At 43.8% G+C, this 16,475-nt stretch overlaps 1 protein-coding gene across 1 annotated transcript; it reads right to left on the minus strand.

Annotated features, from left to right (window-relative positions):
* Positions 1-2,342: 2,342 nt before the first annotated feature.
* LOC127346661 (peptide chain release factor 1, mitochondrial) lies at positions 2,343-5,575 on the minus strand. Its single transcript, XM_051372939.2, has 11 exons — positions 5,382-5,575; positions 5,082-5,182; positions 4,881-4,979; positions 4,610-4,793; positions 4,444-4,492; positions 4,277-4,355; positions 4,094-4,168; positions 3,931-4,008; positions 3,648-3,806; positions 3,004-3,099; positions 2,343-2,926 (listed from the first exon to the last, which is right to left on the minus strand). The coding sequence occupies exons 1-11, from the start codon at positions 5,518-5,520 to the stop codon at positions 2,738-2,740; spliced, it is 1,248 nt and encodes a 415-aa protein (XP_051228899.1). The 5' UTR covers positions 5,521-5,575; the 3' UTR covers positions 2,343-2,737.
* Positions 5,576-16,475: the final 10,900 nt, after the last annotated feature.

The raw sequence follows: 16,475 nt of genomic DNA on the forward strand, positions 1-16,475 counted from the left end.
TCCATGCTGAATCTTGCTAATAGTTCATGAAGATCTTCATGGTTAATGATCGATCGACCATGTCTACTTGTCTTTGTGCGTATTAGCTTTAATGTGCCAAGATATATACTCGTAAATGTTGATTCGAGGTATAGGGTTCCATTTACCTTTTTTGATTCGAGATATGAAACCTATGATCCAACACCTGAATACCTTTTTTTTAGATGTGAATACTCATATTTGATGAGTATGTACTATTATTTTTGAAAGTTGGGTTTTCCAAGATTCGATGAGTGGAATGCTTTTTTTTTTTACTATTTTCTCAAAAGTTTTTTGAAACGAAGCCAAAAGCTTTTCCTTTTTCCATCAAAAGTTTGATTTTCTAAGTAAGGTTTGTATTGAAGGTGGTCTAGGTGTATTTGAAAGTTTGCAATTGTTTTGGTGTCAGGTTCCTATTTCACAAAACCAAAAGTTGGCTTCAATTTATTTAGTCGTGTAATCAGAAGTTGACAGTCTTGAAAGCCTTCTTTTTTGAACTTGTGTTGAAAGCCGTTTTATTCATCCAATATGCCCACCTTCTTTGTCTCTGCAAACGGCGGAGGAGCTACCATCGCTGGAGACAAATGTAGCCCTGAAAATAGAGAAGCAAGGTGTCTGGGTGCTTGTGCCACCACATCATCCAATTTTACGCACGTGGTTGTCACCTCACTTTGCTCCCAAGAGCACTATACAGTTCGAACCATCCACAGGGATGAACGGATTCACAAACAAAATCAAACAATTTTGATACCGGTAGCTTGTTGGCTTCTGTACTTTGACTCCCTGATACATTCTCTCGCTGAGTTTTTGTGATCTGGTGAAGTTTGGGTAGATTAGCTTTTTTTTTCTCGAGAAAACTAAAAATACAAAAACCTTCAAAACAAACTGGGGTTTCAGAAAAGAAAAGAGGAAACCTAATGGTGTCATGTCCCATGTGTCCGATCAGCTATCTAACCTCAACAGAAGCACCACCCAGTCCATCAGTTGCTGAGAGTGTTCGATTGGCGTCGCTCACAGAAGCTTCCATCATCGCAGTTCATTATCCTAGGTTTCTCTGCCCTATTTCCTGGCGAGCCGGACTATCGTGACTTGTGAGGGCGATCGGTTTGCAGTTTCTTCGCGAGTTTCTTCGTCACAACCACAAGCTTGCAGTTCCTTCATTACCCTCACAAGTTTCTTCTCTGCACACTCCTTCCTGGCGAGCAGGCCTATCCTGATGGTAATGAGGTCCCCACAGGCAAGTCGCTCGACTGTTCTCAGTTTCAGGAGCATGTGTGAGTTGCTTCGCTGTAGCAGCTGATGCTCGTATGGACTAACTTGCTCCAGCTACAATCGCACACCACAAAGCTCAAATCCTGGGTTCAACATCGCGTGAGCCTTACTCTTTCTGCCAGACTACTCTAGCGCAATTGCCTTCGATGACATGGACCAACCAGTTTCGGAAACCGCAGTGCTTTGAGGTAATCCACAAAACCAGAGAAATCAACAAGATCTTCCGGAAACCCTCGATATAGTTCTGCACCACCATTTCCGCTGCAGATACCGGAACCTCGCCAAGTCGTTTGGCCATCATTGGGCCCTTTCCAAATGCTAGAGAGATGAAACTATCCTGCCCATGTCAGCAAAGCCCCTGTTTGGGAACGAGTGATCAAATGCCATCTCAGACCCAGAACAGTAAGTTTAGGGTGCTGATTTTCAGGATTCGGAACTGAGGGCTTGATCCTTGAGTTCAAGCTAGCTTTACTTCAGATTTTACTCGAACATGATCGCATGGCATGTCCAACTACACACTATGACCTCCTCAACGTGAACGCAGCACGCTTCTGGCCGGCGCCTTATTTCATCTACTGCAACAAGTCAACGAGAGAAGCTAGAACAAGGGAGCTACACCACCTGAAGGATGTCCTTCAACGCCGTCCATGCAGTGCATGATGTACATCATGCACGCCATGTACTCCATGGGCTCTCCATGATAGTCTTTGATAGCAGGAAAAGCCCGGCGACTTGCATAGGTTTACTTTCAATTGTTTGGAGCCCGATGTGCACATACAGGAGTGGTGGCTCGATATGATCCATTCTTGTAATTTAGTTCATCTTGATAGATGAGAGAAACGTATGTCCATGTCCAGTCCACTTGCCTCGAGCTTAGATAAAATACCTTCACACTCCCACACACTTGTCCATTGGATCCACCCGATGGAGATGTAGATCGAGGAGTGCTTGACTGCTTGCTCGACCTGGTTCTGGTTGGGTACCCATGTACTATACTTGAGGATAATATAAAGCATGCACGAAAAAAATACACCGCCCATGACACTCAACGCCCCCCAGATGTTTTGGTATTCAAATTCTGAAATGGTTTACTTAAGAACCAAGAATTAACTGCAGCAAATCTAGGATATAACAAAACAAAACAAAGTGAAAAGTACCAGAACCACACTTGGTCTCGGAACAATGGAAAATACAACAATGACCTTAAGACCATAAAACCCTAGATAAACAAGGACCAGCGAAACTCGAGAATTCAGAACAGCTTGTCCCAAAACAATGGCAAATGCAGCAATGACCTTAAAGACCATAACTCTTGAATAAAGAACCAGAGGAACTTTGGAGTTCAGAACAGCAGAAATCATGCGCTGTTCTATGCTGGTCGAGTGTTCTGTTCTGTGTGTCTATGATGCGGTCCGGAGCTCCAGGAAGAGATCCAGCAGATAATGGCTCAGGAAGCAAATGAAGCGATTGCATCCATCTCTTCTTGCAGCAGCAGCGCTTCGATGAAGACGTCCAGGCTCTCCCCCTCCATGACGTCCTCTATGGCGTGGTGGGTGACGCCGACGCGATGGTCGGTGACACGTCCTTGTGGAAAGTTGTATGTTCTGATGCGCTCAGACCTATCACCGCTTCCAATCTACAAGCGAGTTAGGGCTTAATAAGGATCCCATCAACACAAGATATATATGTCAAGATGACTAAATAATGATGTACCTGCTCTGAACGGAGCTTCGATCGGTCAGTGTGGAGTCTATGCCTTTCCAGTTCATACAGTCTTGCACGGAGAACTTTGAGAGCCTTGGCCTTGTTCTACAGAGAGTTAAATACAACATTAATGGAGCAGACTCGTTTATCGACATGGATTCATGGACATGAGATGTTGACACAATTCACTAGAAGTAATGATTTTTTTAAGTTTATGATAATGATATAAGTAATGATTTTTTAAGTTTATGATAATGACATAAAAGCTACGAGCAGAAAAGAAAATAAAGATGAGTTGAAGTTCCAATGAATTTCAAGGCAACACAAGAATGAAAAATGTAGAACTGAGCTGTCTAATCATAAGTTTTCTGGTTTTAAAGGGAAAACTACAGCAAAGGCAGACTCGTTTATCGACATGGATTCATGGACATGGGATGTTGACACAATTCACTGGAAGTAATGATTATTATTTTTTAGTTTATGCTAATGACATCAAAGCTACGAGCAGAAAAGCCAAAAAAGATGAGTTAAAGTTCCAATGAATGGCAACAGAAGAATGAAAAATATAGAACTGAGCTGTCTAAGCATAAGATTTCTGATTTTAAAGGGAAAACTACAGCAAAGGCAGTAGATTAGTGTGTGCGTATTGCAACCTGATGCTGCGATCTCTCGTCTTGTATTGCAACCACTGTTCCGGTTGGAACATGAGTTATCCTAACAGCACTATCAGTCGTATTGACAGACTGACCCCCAGAGCCACCTGATCTGTACGTATCAATCCTCAAGTCCTCATTACGCAGTTGGACATCAACCTGCACTTGCAGAACCGATTTGTATAATTAGTAGTCATGCCACAAATTGCAGAGATGACACAAAAATGACTTAAGAAGAAAAAAAAGGAAATAAAAAATGCTACGGAGTATATGAAATTCCAACCTCATCAGCCTGAGGAAGAACTGCGACTGATACAGCACTAGTGTGCACACGTCCAGATTTCTCAGTTACTGGGACTCGCTGCCATGAATTGGATTAAGTCAAATAACTGAAAGAGCGAGTAGGACAATATGATGGATGCCATGAAAATGGCTCCTTATCATACCTGAACTCTATGAACACCACTCTCAAACTTAAGTTTCCCATATGCCCCAGGACCTGAAATGGCCCCACTAGCTTCCTTTGTATCCACAGAAAAATGCAAGTTAGGAAGGGAGAGATTTCTATATGTAAAATATCAACATTTGCTCTATAGTGATACAATAGGAAACTACCAACAAAGTTATACCTTGTATCCTTTAACAGCAGACTCCATTATGTCAATAGCGTCAAACTTCCACCCATTCTTTTGGGAATACTTCTCATACCTATAACATAGAAGAATCAAGTTAGTTAATATGATAGACTAGGGGGTCACAGACATTTACTGCGCTGGAACATAAACATCCACCCGACATTCTGAATATATCCATAGCAAACAAGGAAGCCTCTTCTCCTCCAGTTCCTGCAACAGTATATTCATCATCAACCACTACTGGCCCAGTGAAAACCGAATCAGACACAAGCAGCCACCATAAGGATAGATTATGTTGATGGATGAACAGGGCAGGGTCTGCCATACCTGCTCGCACCTCCAATATACAGTCCCTCTCATCAGCTTCATCTTTCGGAAGCAAGGTTCTGAACAACGCATGCTGCAGCCGTTTCTCCTCCTCAACAGCCTCGAGGAGCTCCTCGGCTGCCATTTCGAGCATGTCCTTCTCTTCCGCAGAGTTTGTCACCAACGATTTCAACCCGTTTATTTCCTAGAAATAATGAAGAGCGCACTCACAAGTCACAACCTTCCATACCATTAGCCAAACATTTATACAATGTAATGGGATTATTATCACCTTCTGCTTTGACCGCAGCGCCTTGATCAATTCCATGGTGCTCTCCAGCTTGTGGAACTCTTTGTTAGCCCTCGAGTACTCCTCGGGCGAGGCGGCTGGCTGACTTCATTAACAACACACGCCCAAATCAAATCAAGATTGACCGCACTACTTAGCGACGAACAAAAGTGCATAAGGATGCGGGTTTCCATCCGAAATTACCTGGTTGATTTGCTCCTGGAGGAATGCACTCCTCTGCTCGATCAATTTCATTCTCTGCTCCATGATCTGCACCAGGTTCGAGGGCAGCTGCTGGCTCGTGTCTGGTAACAGAGCGGGGAAAGGATTAATTGTCGCTTGAATGAAATACCGGAAAGGAACAATTGGATTTCTGCTTCCCTTTCTCAAAGCAGAAAGATTTCTTCTTTTGGAGCGGCGCAAATTTCACGGAAGAACTGGAAATACACGCGAATTCGTAGCGGTTCTAATAGATGGAGCGAGGAGAACGCGGAAGGTGCTCACCGGCGGTGGAGTAGAGGCGGGGAATGGAAGGGCACCTCCACGCCGCCGCAGGAGGTGTGGCGGCGGCGTGTGGGAAGTGGCGTACCCGCCGGAGCGCGGCGAAGGCGACGCCGCCGCATCGCCGTAGGTGCTGCTGCATCGCGGTGGCTGGGAACCTAAAGCTGCAGTTGCCTTTCTTTCTGGGCCTTCCGGCCCTTCCGGGGGTTGAGGCCGTGGGCTTTACAATTCCGCCTCCTACTGGTGTTTACGTAGATCAGGTATTCCGCCTCTGGCAGAACTTTGTGACTTATTGATGTTCCGCTTTCTAGACAAGGTTCGAAATTATTTTCTTCACGCATTGAATCATGAAAGAGTCTTTACTATTATATTTCAGTTGGTCGTACGTCATACAACGCGTTTGATGAAGGAGATTCACAGCATCATGACCGTTCGATCTAATCTCGCAGCCTCCGCTTAACATCCAACAATCCGCGAATAATTATGGAAACAATAATCATGCTACAAATTAATAAGGAAACAATCTCAGATACTCACGGTATCAATCAATCACCGTAAAAATTAATTAGGAAACAATCAATCAATCAGGAAGCAATCTTTACTGGCAGATGTCCACCTTCCTCACGAGAAAAAAACTGCAACCCGCAAGAGTTATCTCCGCTTCGTCCGCCCCTACGCTTTCCGCCCCCGAACCCCACGTTCACATCCCCTGGTTCATGCCAATGGCGGCGCCACTCCTCTCCAGGCCAACTCCCCACATCATGAGATCCTATCATGAGATCCTCCGTGCACAGGAACCATATCAGGGTCGCCGGATAGCTCGTGTGTGGCCACATCAAGAGATCCTCCGCACGTGGCGGACGTGGGCGCTAGACCTCACTGGTGCCCTTGTCGCCGTCCACGCCTCCATGAGCGTCTCTGGCTCTATGCCGCTTTCCTCAGCCCATACACCGCTGCTACAATCTCTGAGCCGGTGCCACCGATCGGGCCATCGCCTCCGTTCTCGGCCTCATGATCGTCGGCCTTAACCCTGACAAGCTCGCCGCCGTCTCCGAGGAGATCGGGTTCAAGCACCCCAAGACTGAGGTATGCACCTTCGTCCTCAACTTCAGCGAGGGGCCTTGGCTATGGATGTGCCTCCAATTTCGGCCGTCTCCTCACCACTCAGTCCGATCCCCTCCTATAAGTACACACCCATCAAACAGAATCAATTTGGCTGTGTGTGGCCTTGCAAAGTAAGAACCAACATGTTCATCCTTTTCTATTTGTTTATTTCTTTGATGGATGCTGCTTCATGCCCGAAGTGGAAGATGTATCTGGGTCATAACTGTGAAGTACTTAGGTTGTGGATAAACCAACAAGTGGATCTGGTTTTGATAACTTTTTTGTAGTGGGTTACATAGGGGTATGTGTGGTTGTGCTCGATGGGTTGGGGACAAACGAGAGGAACATAGCCTCCGTCGATTCGATTAGTCCCATGCTTGCGGCGTGCCTAAGAGGGAGCTGCGCACCTGGGCACTCACCAAGGAGGCCACTGCCACGGTCATGTCGTGAAGGTCGTAGAGATCCCTGCATCGGGTCATCTCTAAGAATGACAGGACGTGGCCTCAGGGTCAGTGTTGGTTCTCTTCCTCTACAATACCTGTAGTTTCTACACGCACCATGCATTCCTGCCATTTTAAATTGGTTTAGATGATACAAGTATATCTGGGGCCTTGTCCGAATTCAACAAGGATTTGGATCCTCACGATACAATATATGATAATGATAATTAAAAAATCTTCTGAAAATAGTGTGCTTTTTGGTTGGAAAGAAAATGTGCATCTTGAAGCAATTATTTGGTATCTACCAATCTGGAATTTAGTAGTACAAAAATTTCTAATATTAAAAGACATGGATGGAGAATTTTTCTAAGTCAGGGCGCAACTACAATATTAATTTTTTTGTTTGATCAGTCAAACATATCGATGCATGCTAAATTCAGATTACTGCTAAAAACATTGTAAATTGGAGTACCACTATCTAAATTCGCAGTTTTTGTTGGATGCCGGAGCACAAACTATAATCAAATTAAGCTAACCAACAACGCAATGAAGTTCCTTAGTATCTGTAGCCCTTTTGGGGGTTCAGAAGTGTTAATGAGATCCATATTGTTCTATAGTGTCCCCTAGAAGAACCTATTCTAATGTGGCGAAGACCACTCGAAAGCCAGACGGACCTCTGATGCTTTTTTGCACCACCAGTGGCATCCATAATGACTATTGTCACTTGAGTTCTTTACAACTGAACACATACATCTCCTAATCTGCTTTATGCCAGTGACATGATTTTGTAGGTTGTTATTGTATTTAGCACTCTCACTGCTGGACATCTTCTAATATGTAGTAAAAACATGAACTATTATCTATAAAGCAAGCAAAGCCTCCACCCGTGACAGAGAAATTGTTGATTCTTCAACGATATTTTATTACGAAGATGGCAGTTTACCCCTTTGTCAAGTTATGCTGAACATACCAAGCAGTACTCCTACTGGATGTATATATTAATGCAGTGCTTGTTCTGGTTCCTCCCAATTCCAGCATCCACTACAAAGTGGAGCTTGCTTCCTTCAACAAGGTAAGACTTTTCCGATGGCTATTTACTTTCTTGTACCTATCCATTTCTGGCGCTTCTATATTGATTAATGTAACATGCCTGTTGTTTGGTCAATTGCATCCTTCATCAATGAATTGAAAATAATCCTGCTATTTTACTCTCCGCCTTTAGTTTATGAGTTTTGTAATTGTATAACTTTCTGCTCCCATATTTTCATGTTGACATTCTAAATGATCTGATTGTTAGATGAATTGGCATGTGCGGGACGCCTATCTCCTGATGCTTAATCAGTTTCAGCAGGAAGTTATCTTGATTTTGAATAATAAGTAAACAGGCCTTGGATTGCATAAAGTTGTTTGAGCACAAAATTCAGTGATGTCAAGACGGTTGATTTCATGGCATCTGTCTTGTTTTTTACTTTTTTTTTGTATGGTCAGCAAATAGATATGAGTGCCATAGAATCATTTATGCACATGATACAACTAGATGAGCTTGGTTCCCTTTTTTACTCTATATAAGTATCATGTGTGGCCAGCTAGCTTGAAGTAACAATGTTCAGTAATCCGTTTAACAAATTAGGAACCAGTTTGCATTAGCTTAGCAATGCTCTTCTTTCGGACAACCATGGGGGGAATATATCTGGTGTGCTCAGTTCTGAATTTTGAGTATAGCCCTTGATTTGTTGTTTGTTGCGCTAGATTCTTGTATTTTAGTGTTGCTTAGTACTAGCAAAGTGCAAAGTATATCAAAGTTCTTTCCATGAAGAAAACTGGAACACCTCTCAGTTCACTAAAATGATTGGTATGTCTTAGTAGTGCAGAAGTACTAAGTCGGTTTTCCTGTTTCTAGACTATAATTCTTTGTATGATCTCTATGTAACCTGAGTCTTCTTACTATTCGAACAATATTATTACCTCTGCATCTAGGGTTCAACATTTCAATATTGTTGTTCCCGAACTTGATCCCTTTTTTATGTGGCATAAATATTGTGTCGAAAGGATCCTCTTCTGGGCGGTATGCTGGAAGAGATTGTTACCATGATGCATAAGGATGATCCAAACAGTCTGGTATTTGAAAGTCCATTTTCCCTTCCTATAACTTTTCTACAAGATTTTTTATCTTTTAAATATTGATGCGTATTGTTGTGGCAGCCAAGAGTATGCAATCGATGAAACTAGGTCTTAATAGAACTTTTGCCATCGGGTATGCATTTCTAGCTCACTTGAGCACAATAATTAGTGTGAAAACAGTATTTTTTTAGGTGATTGGTGATGTTGAAGATGAACTTGTAAATATCTATATTTTGTTAGCATAATATTTCGTGATTGAGCATGGGCATATTTGGAATACTTATTGTTACAGATATACATTCCGTGTGCATGTATTTGGTAGTTAAGTATTTGCAATCCGTCTCCTATCTTATCTTACCCTTCTTGACCTCTAAGTCTGGTATTATAATCCAATACATGTTTGTTGTGTAATGTCTGGTAAGATCTGAATCCAAGACATGTTTGTTGTCTAATTGTGACACATATTTTTTTTGTAAAATTTGTCGTTTAGTATGACAAAACATACTAAGATGCTCGGAAATATGATTCAGAGAGTAAGTATTTTAATATTTCCATGGTTGATGTTTTTATTTGTTAACATATACTCTCCCTTCTGACATTAATGGATGACTTATTTTTTTGGCACATCTCATATGGTAACTTTTTATGTGAAAAAACTTATAAGCATTTTTTTATGTAGAATTGTATGGCCTGCATTTCTACTAAGATGTGCTTTCAATTTTATGGTGCAAGAAAATCAAACGTGGGATATCTTCCAACTCTACAAATGGCACATAAGTGAGAAAATAAAATATGAGTAATGATAGGTTTTTAGAACAAACTGTTGTGTGTATTGCAGGACATTGTCAAGTTAGTTTTGTACACGATACTTATATCATATGTTCTTATCATAAATTATTATTGCCAGTCCTATAAAAAAAATAGACATAATGTGTGTGTGTGTGTGTGTGTGTGTGTGTGTGTGTGTGTGTGTGTGTGTGTGTGTGTTATATTAGTGTATATATATTTCTCGCTGCTTCGCATTCTGTATTTTGTTGAATTTTTTGGATTTGATTTAGACATCAACTTAGGATCAACAAAGTTGTTCTTGTTATTGACACAATTACACAATGAAAGTATCGCTAATTGCGCTATGGAAGGAGACACTTGACAGAGTGAAAAGAGTTAGCAACAAGGATAGCGTCTATAGGATGGGGTATTCGTGTTGCAATGCCCACCAAAATAAAATCGACTCTCTCCATGTTTTGTTTTCCGTGGCAACGCACGGGCATTCAACTAGTTAGTACTAATATTTGTGTACAATATCATTTAACGGAAAGCTTCTATGCCAAAACTAGGTGTTCTCCCTATATAATTTTGCCATGATGTGCCTAGCCACATTGGAATTTTTGACATAAAGGACCACTTGCCCCAACGAATTGCCAAAAAAGACCACCTGCGAACGGAATTACCAAAAAAGGCCACATGCGATGTGGCTGCACGGCCCCCAGACGACACGTGAATGGTGCCGCCGGAGCAAGTGGCGGTAGGACTTCCGCCGCCGTATAAGGCGGCACGTTTACTCGCCAGCTTTGCTGTGGGACGCCGTCTAGCCTTGGTGGGCCATGCCGCTCCCATCAGTGGCGGCAGGCTTCACCGTGCCAACAACTGCTCAGAACTGGCGCTGCGAGCTTCTAGCTAGCTAAGGGGCGATTAGCTACGCCATGCGTACTCATCTGTTGCACAGAGGGTTGGGCCCGGTCCCACGCCATTCCCATGCATGGACGCCCCGCGCATACGCCAGCCCCACGCCATCACATTTACACCAATCCATGCGTGTAGGACAGGCGAGAGGCACACACTCGATCGAACCTAATCGCCTGTTAGCTGGCTAGAAGCTCGCAGCGCCAGTTCTGATCGGTTGTCGGCACGGTGGAGCCTGCCGTCAGATGCTGCGGCGGCACCCTGCTGAAAGAACATCTCTCACATTATGTTTTGTGTGTTTGATGTCAATATATGTGATACACTAATGTTTGTTTGAGTGGTACAGGGTTTACATAGATTCATATTTATGTGTGTTGGATTTGGTCGGTCTGTCAAAAGTTAACAGCAAAAGATGGCCAGGCCGGATAATCCGGGCCGGATATTGTTGAAATATCCGGCCCCCTGATTTTGGCTAAGTCTTCGAGGGAAAAGCTGCGCAGTATGGGGGCCGGACATTTGCCCGGATATTGTCCCGGTATTGTACCAGGGCCGGAATATCCGGGCCGGATATTTTGGAAATATCCGGCCCCCCCGATTTTGGCTAAGGACTGGAAGAAAAGCTTCTCTGGCATAGGGCCGGACATTTGGCCGGATAAAGTCACTGTTTTGTCCCGTAGGCCGGATTATCCGGGGGGGGGGGGGGCGGATTATCCGGCCCTTACTTAGGCCGGAATATCCGGCCCCCCGGAAGCTGCAACGGCTCATTTTTGAGAGGGGGTATAAATACACCCCTTCTTCTACCTTGGTTGCTTGCTCAATCATTACACAAGAAATCTGCCAAGCCACCTCCATTAGAGCCACCTCAAGAAACTCAAGATTTGCAAGATCTCCTTCCTCCCCCAACCAAAGCTCTTGATCTTTGGAGATTCGAAGGAGAAGACACCGATCTACATCCTCACCGAAGTGTTCTTCATTTCCCCCTCTCTTGTTTGAGGGATCTCATGCTAGTGTTCCTATTTGGTTCCCTAGTTGATTTGTGTTGATGTATTGTTGTTGATTGTTGTGTTGTAACAGATTTGGGAGCCTCCAATTTGGTTGTGGATGTGTGCCCCAAGAACCTTGTAAAGGCCCGGTTTCCGCCTCGAGGAAATCCCTTAGTGGAAGTGGGCTAGGCCTTCGTGGCGTTGCTCACCGGAGATCTGAGTGAAGCCTTCGTGGCTGTTGGTTTGGCTTTCGTAGCAACCACACTCCTCCAAACGTAGACGTACCTTCTTGCAAAGGAAGGGAACTACGGGAATCATCTCCGTGTCATCGCGTGCTCCACTCTCGGTTACCTCTATCCTATTCTATCTCTATATTGCTTAGCTATATCTTGCTTAGTTGTTTGCCTTGCCATATAGGTAAATTCACTTAGTTGCATATCTAGAGAATTTACCTTTTGTGTCAAGCCTAAATTGAAAAAGAACTAAAAATTGGTTAGCACCTATTCACCCCCCCCCCTCTAGGTGCGGCATACGATCCTTTCAATTGGTATCAGAGCCTCGGCTCTTATTTCGGGCTTAACCGCCTAAGAGTATGCCGGACGAGGAGTCCTCGGAAGGGGCCGCCAAGACGGTCTCCATGGAAGACTTCAATTCGTTGAAGTCCTCCATGGAAGCCCAAATGGAAAGCATGAAAAAGATGATTGCCGAGCTTTTGGCTCCGGCCCTTCCCAAGGCTCCTAGTGTAGAGGTAAAAGACACGGGTGCGTTAGATGAGGGAGAGGCTTCGGACTTACCCTCATCTACCAAACCCGTGGAAGGTGATAACTTAAACGCTATCAAATCTCCCATTGCATCTCCTAAGGGAACTAGTGGAGCTGAAAGCTACAATCGAGTAGCTCCACCTTTCCTATCTCCCGATATACCGGTTCCCCATCCCCATTTGAACATTCGGGGTGACCCACCTAAGTTTTCTATTGATAATTTCGATACTTGGCAATTTGAGTTCCGCTCTCATGTTTGTAGTGCCTCCAATGAATTATGGAGAATCATCTTGGAGGGCTTCAAGCCATACAACCCCGACAAGTTGACTAGAAGAGAAGCGGTTGATAGTCAACTCAACAACACCACCTTGCACATGATTCAAACTAGTGTGGGGACAAAGGAATTGCATCGTGTCCGGAACTACACCACCGCCAAGGAAGCTTGGGATGGTTTGACCGCTAGTTGCATTGGAAGTGAGAGCACAAGGAGGAACAAGTATAATGCTCTTAAGAATAAAGCCGAAGGGTTCATGAGGCTACCGGATGAAGATCATGAAGACATGTATGGAAGACTTCTCACCGTTGCCGATGCCTTCCGGCTTATTGGTGCCACCCACATCAATGACTCTTGGATCAAGGAGAAGTACATTGAATGCATGATGCCATTTGTACCCATTGATGTCAAGACTCTGGTGGGGAGGGAATGCTATTCCTCTCTCACCTCTCAACAAGTCGTGCACGAGATGCAAGCTCTCAAGGTGCTTGAGGAAACCTCTCATGATTCTCGCAATCGTGCTCTTGGGATGGCAAAAGGTTCCAACCTTGCCTTGGTGGTCAACTCCGTTGAAGAAGTGATTCCTCAAGAATCTTATAGGGCATCTTGGAGTATGTCCTATCCGGAAGATTTGCAATGCCACTACCATGATCACATGGCCTTCCATGCAAAATCCTTTTGGGTTGATCCCTCCAAGGCCAAGGAAGACAACATCAAGAGGAACAACAAAAGTGGGTTCACTAGCTTTGGTCCAAAGACAAGATCATGCTACAATTGTGATGACAAGCGCCACTTCATTGCCGAATGCCCCTATGAGAATAGAGAGCTTCATAATGGGAGGCTCATTCCCAAGGACAAGAGCAAAGACTCAAAGGGCAAATATTCAAAGCCCCTCAACAAGAAATTCTACAACAAGAACAAAAAGGGCAAGAGGCCCTCAAGGATTGTGCTAGTGGCTAATGAAGAATACTCTTCCGATGAGATTGCAAGTGCTAGTGATGATGATGAAGAGGAAAGCTCAAGAGAAGTGGCCGCCATTGTCACCACCAACATTCCCTCTTCCTCTCTCTTTGATTCACCCAATGAGAACCCTCAACGCAAGAATGCACATTGCTTCATGGCAAGGTCCACCTTGGACACATCAATTGTGCTATCAACTCAAGAAGAGTACACCTCCGGAGATGAAGATGTTGATGATGAAGAAGATGCAACCTCAAATGGATTGGTTGCCCTTGCCTCCCTCGCTACTAACTCTTCATCAACAAGCGAATCTCCCAATGAGGTCATTCATGTGGAGGAAGAAAGTTGCCTCATGGCTAAATCTTCCGAGGTATCATCTCCTAACCCCTCTATGCCTAACATTGCTAATGATCTAGGGGTTGACCCCGCTAGTCTAAAAGTGAAACAAGAAATGCTAGAGTTTGATGAGTTCATTAGTAGCCTACAAGGTAACACTAAGAAGCATGTTTCAAGTCTCATGGTTCGTATGGCTCAACTAAATGCTACTCTTGAGAAAAAGTGCCAAATAGAGAGAGAAGGCTCTCTAGAAATACATGCTCTTAAAAATGCTCTTGAGGAATGTCAAGAAACTATAGCATCTCTTGAAGAAAAGCTAGAAAGTCTTGAAGAACCTCAAGATAAACTTAACAAGCTCACTAAAGCTAGAGATCTTGCTAGAGCTAAGACTAAAGTGCTTATAAAGGAAAAGGCCAAATTTGGTGTTGATCATGAGAAACTTGTGAAGGATCTAGATGAACTAGACAAGGCTCACAAAGCCTTGAAGAGTGAATACTCTCTCCTCTCCGAGTCTTATGAGCAACTTCAAATTAGGCTTGCTTCATATGACATACCTAGTACCTCTGCTCCTTCATGTGATCATGCAAATATTATTGAGGAAAATGCTAGGTTGAAAGATGAACTTGCTAAGGCCTCCTCTCCCCAAAGTAAACTTTCCTTGGATGATCTTTTGAGTAAGCAAAGGTCAAACAATGGGAAGGAGGGACTTGGTTTTAATACCAAGGCTAAAAAGGCAAACAAGAAAAAGACCAAGCCCGCACATGAGAAAGCTAATGGTGAAACCCGAAAGGGCAACACCATTAATGATGATGGTGCGGGAATAGATAACCCTCACTATGTTCTCTTTAAAGATTATTATGGTGATGTCTATGCTAAATATGTTGGTCCATATGATGGTTATGTTGCTTGGTCTATTTGGGTTCCAAAGACCCTTGTTGCTAACAAAAGAGGACCCATTGAAAAATGGGTACCTAAATCCAAGAATTGATCTCATGTAGGACTATGCCGCCGGAGGTTCAAAATGGGTACTTGATAGTGGATGTACAAGTCATATGACCGGCGGCAAGAACCTCGTCAAGGAGTTGAGGCCCAACATAAATAATATCACCGTCTCCTTTGGCGATAATTCTACATCCGAGGTATTGGGTTTTGGCAAGGTTGTGGTTGCACACAACATTACTCTTGTGGATGTCATGCTTGTCAAAACCCTTGGTTACAATTTGCTTTCCGTTTCCGCCCTTGGCAAGATGGGTTTCGCAGTCTTTATTGATAAAGATATTGTGGTCCTCTTGTGGAGCAAGACTCTAAAAGTCGCATTCGTTGGGTATCGCGAACACAACTTGTATGTGGTGGACTTTTCGGGGACCACCACGACAAGTGCGATGTGCCTATTCGGAAAGGCGGACGTGGGTTGGTTGTGGCATCGCCGCCTAGCCCATGTCAACATGAGAACTTTGCAAAGTCTTCACAAGGGGAACCATATTGTGGGACTAATGGAAAATGTGTCTTTTGCCAAAGATCGTGTTTGTAGGGCTTGTGTTGAAGGCAAAATGCATGACTCTCCGCATCCAAGCAAGACTATCATCTCTTCCAAGAGGATCTTGGAGCTCCTTCATGTGGATCTCTTTGGTCCCGTTACTCATGCAAGTCTTGGTGCGAAGAAACATTGCTTGGTGATAGTTGATGATTACTCAAGATACACTTGGGTCTACTTTCTCAAGACGAAAGATGAGACTCAACAAATATTCATTGACTTTGCTACCGAGGTGCAACGCTAACACAACCTCCTCATTATGGCAATAAGAAGTGACAACGGCTCCGAGTTCAAGAACTATACACTCAATGATTTTCTTAGTGATGAGGGGATTCGACATCAATATTCCGCTGCTTACACCCCTCAACAAAATGGTGTTGCGGAGAGGAAGAACCAGACTCTTATGGATATGGCAAGATCTATGATGGCGGAGTATAAATCCCGCTATAACTTTTGGGCGGAAGCCATCTCCACCGCTTGCCACTCCTCTAACCGGCTCTATCTCCGCAAGGGCTTGAACAAGACTCCATATGAAATACTCACTGGGAACAAGCCTAATATCTCATACTTCAAGGTGTTCGGGTGTAAGTGTTTCTACAAAATCAAAGGGGTTCGTTTGTCTAAATTTGCTCCTAAAGCTTTGGAGGGTATATTTGTTGGTTACGGTGCCGAATCTCACACTTATAGAATCTTTGATGTATCCTCCGGGATTATCATTGAATCTTGTAGTGTGAAGTTCGAAGAAAATGATGGCTCCCAAGTGGGACAAGTTGATGTTTGTGCAGGTGATGAAATACCTCAAGATGCCATAGTAAGAATGGGTGTGGGATTTTTTCGCCCCATTGAGGGACACGGTGTGGCATCTCGGGAAGGACTATGCTCTACCACGGTGGAGCCCTCA

Source organism: Lolium perenne, chromosome 1 (genome assembly GCF_019359855.2).
Source record: "Lolium perenne isolate Kyuss_39 chromosome 1, Kyuss_2.0, whole genome shotgun sequence".
Taxonomy (NCBI): Eukaryota; Viridiplantae; Streptophyta; class Magnoliopsida; order Poales; family Poaceae; genus Lolium; species Lolium perenne.

What these genes read in the sequence shown, in the direction of transcription:
- LOC127346661 (XM_051372939.2), bottom strand. Translation starts at nt 5,520, where the DNA reads ATGCAGCAGCACCTACGGCGATGCGGCGGCGTCGCCTTCGCCGCGCTC. An exon ending in TATATTGGAGGTGCGAGCAG is followed by an intron (nt 4,493 to 4,609) that starts GTATGGCAGACC and finishes ATACTGTTGCAG; the next exon opens with GAACTGGAGGAGAAGAGGCT. An exon ending in CGAAGCTCCGTTCAGAGCAG is followed by an intron (nt 2,927 to 3,003) that starts GTACATCATTAT and finishes ACTCGCTTGTAG; the next exon opens with ATTGGAAGCGGTGATAGGTC.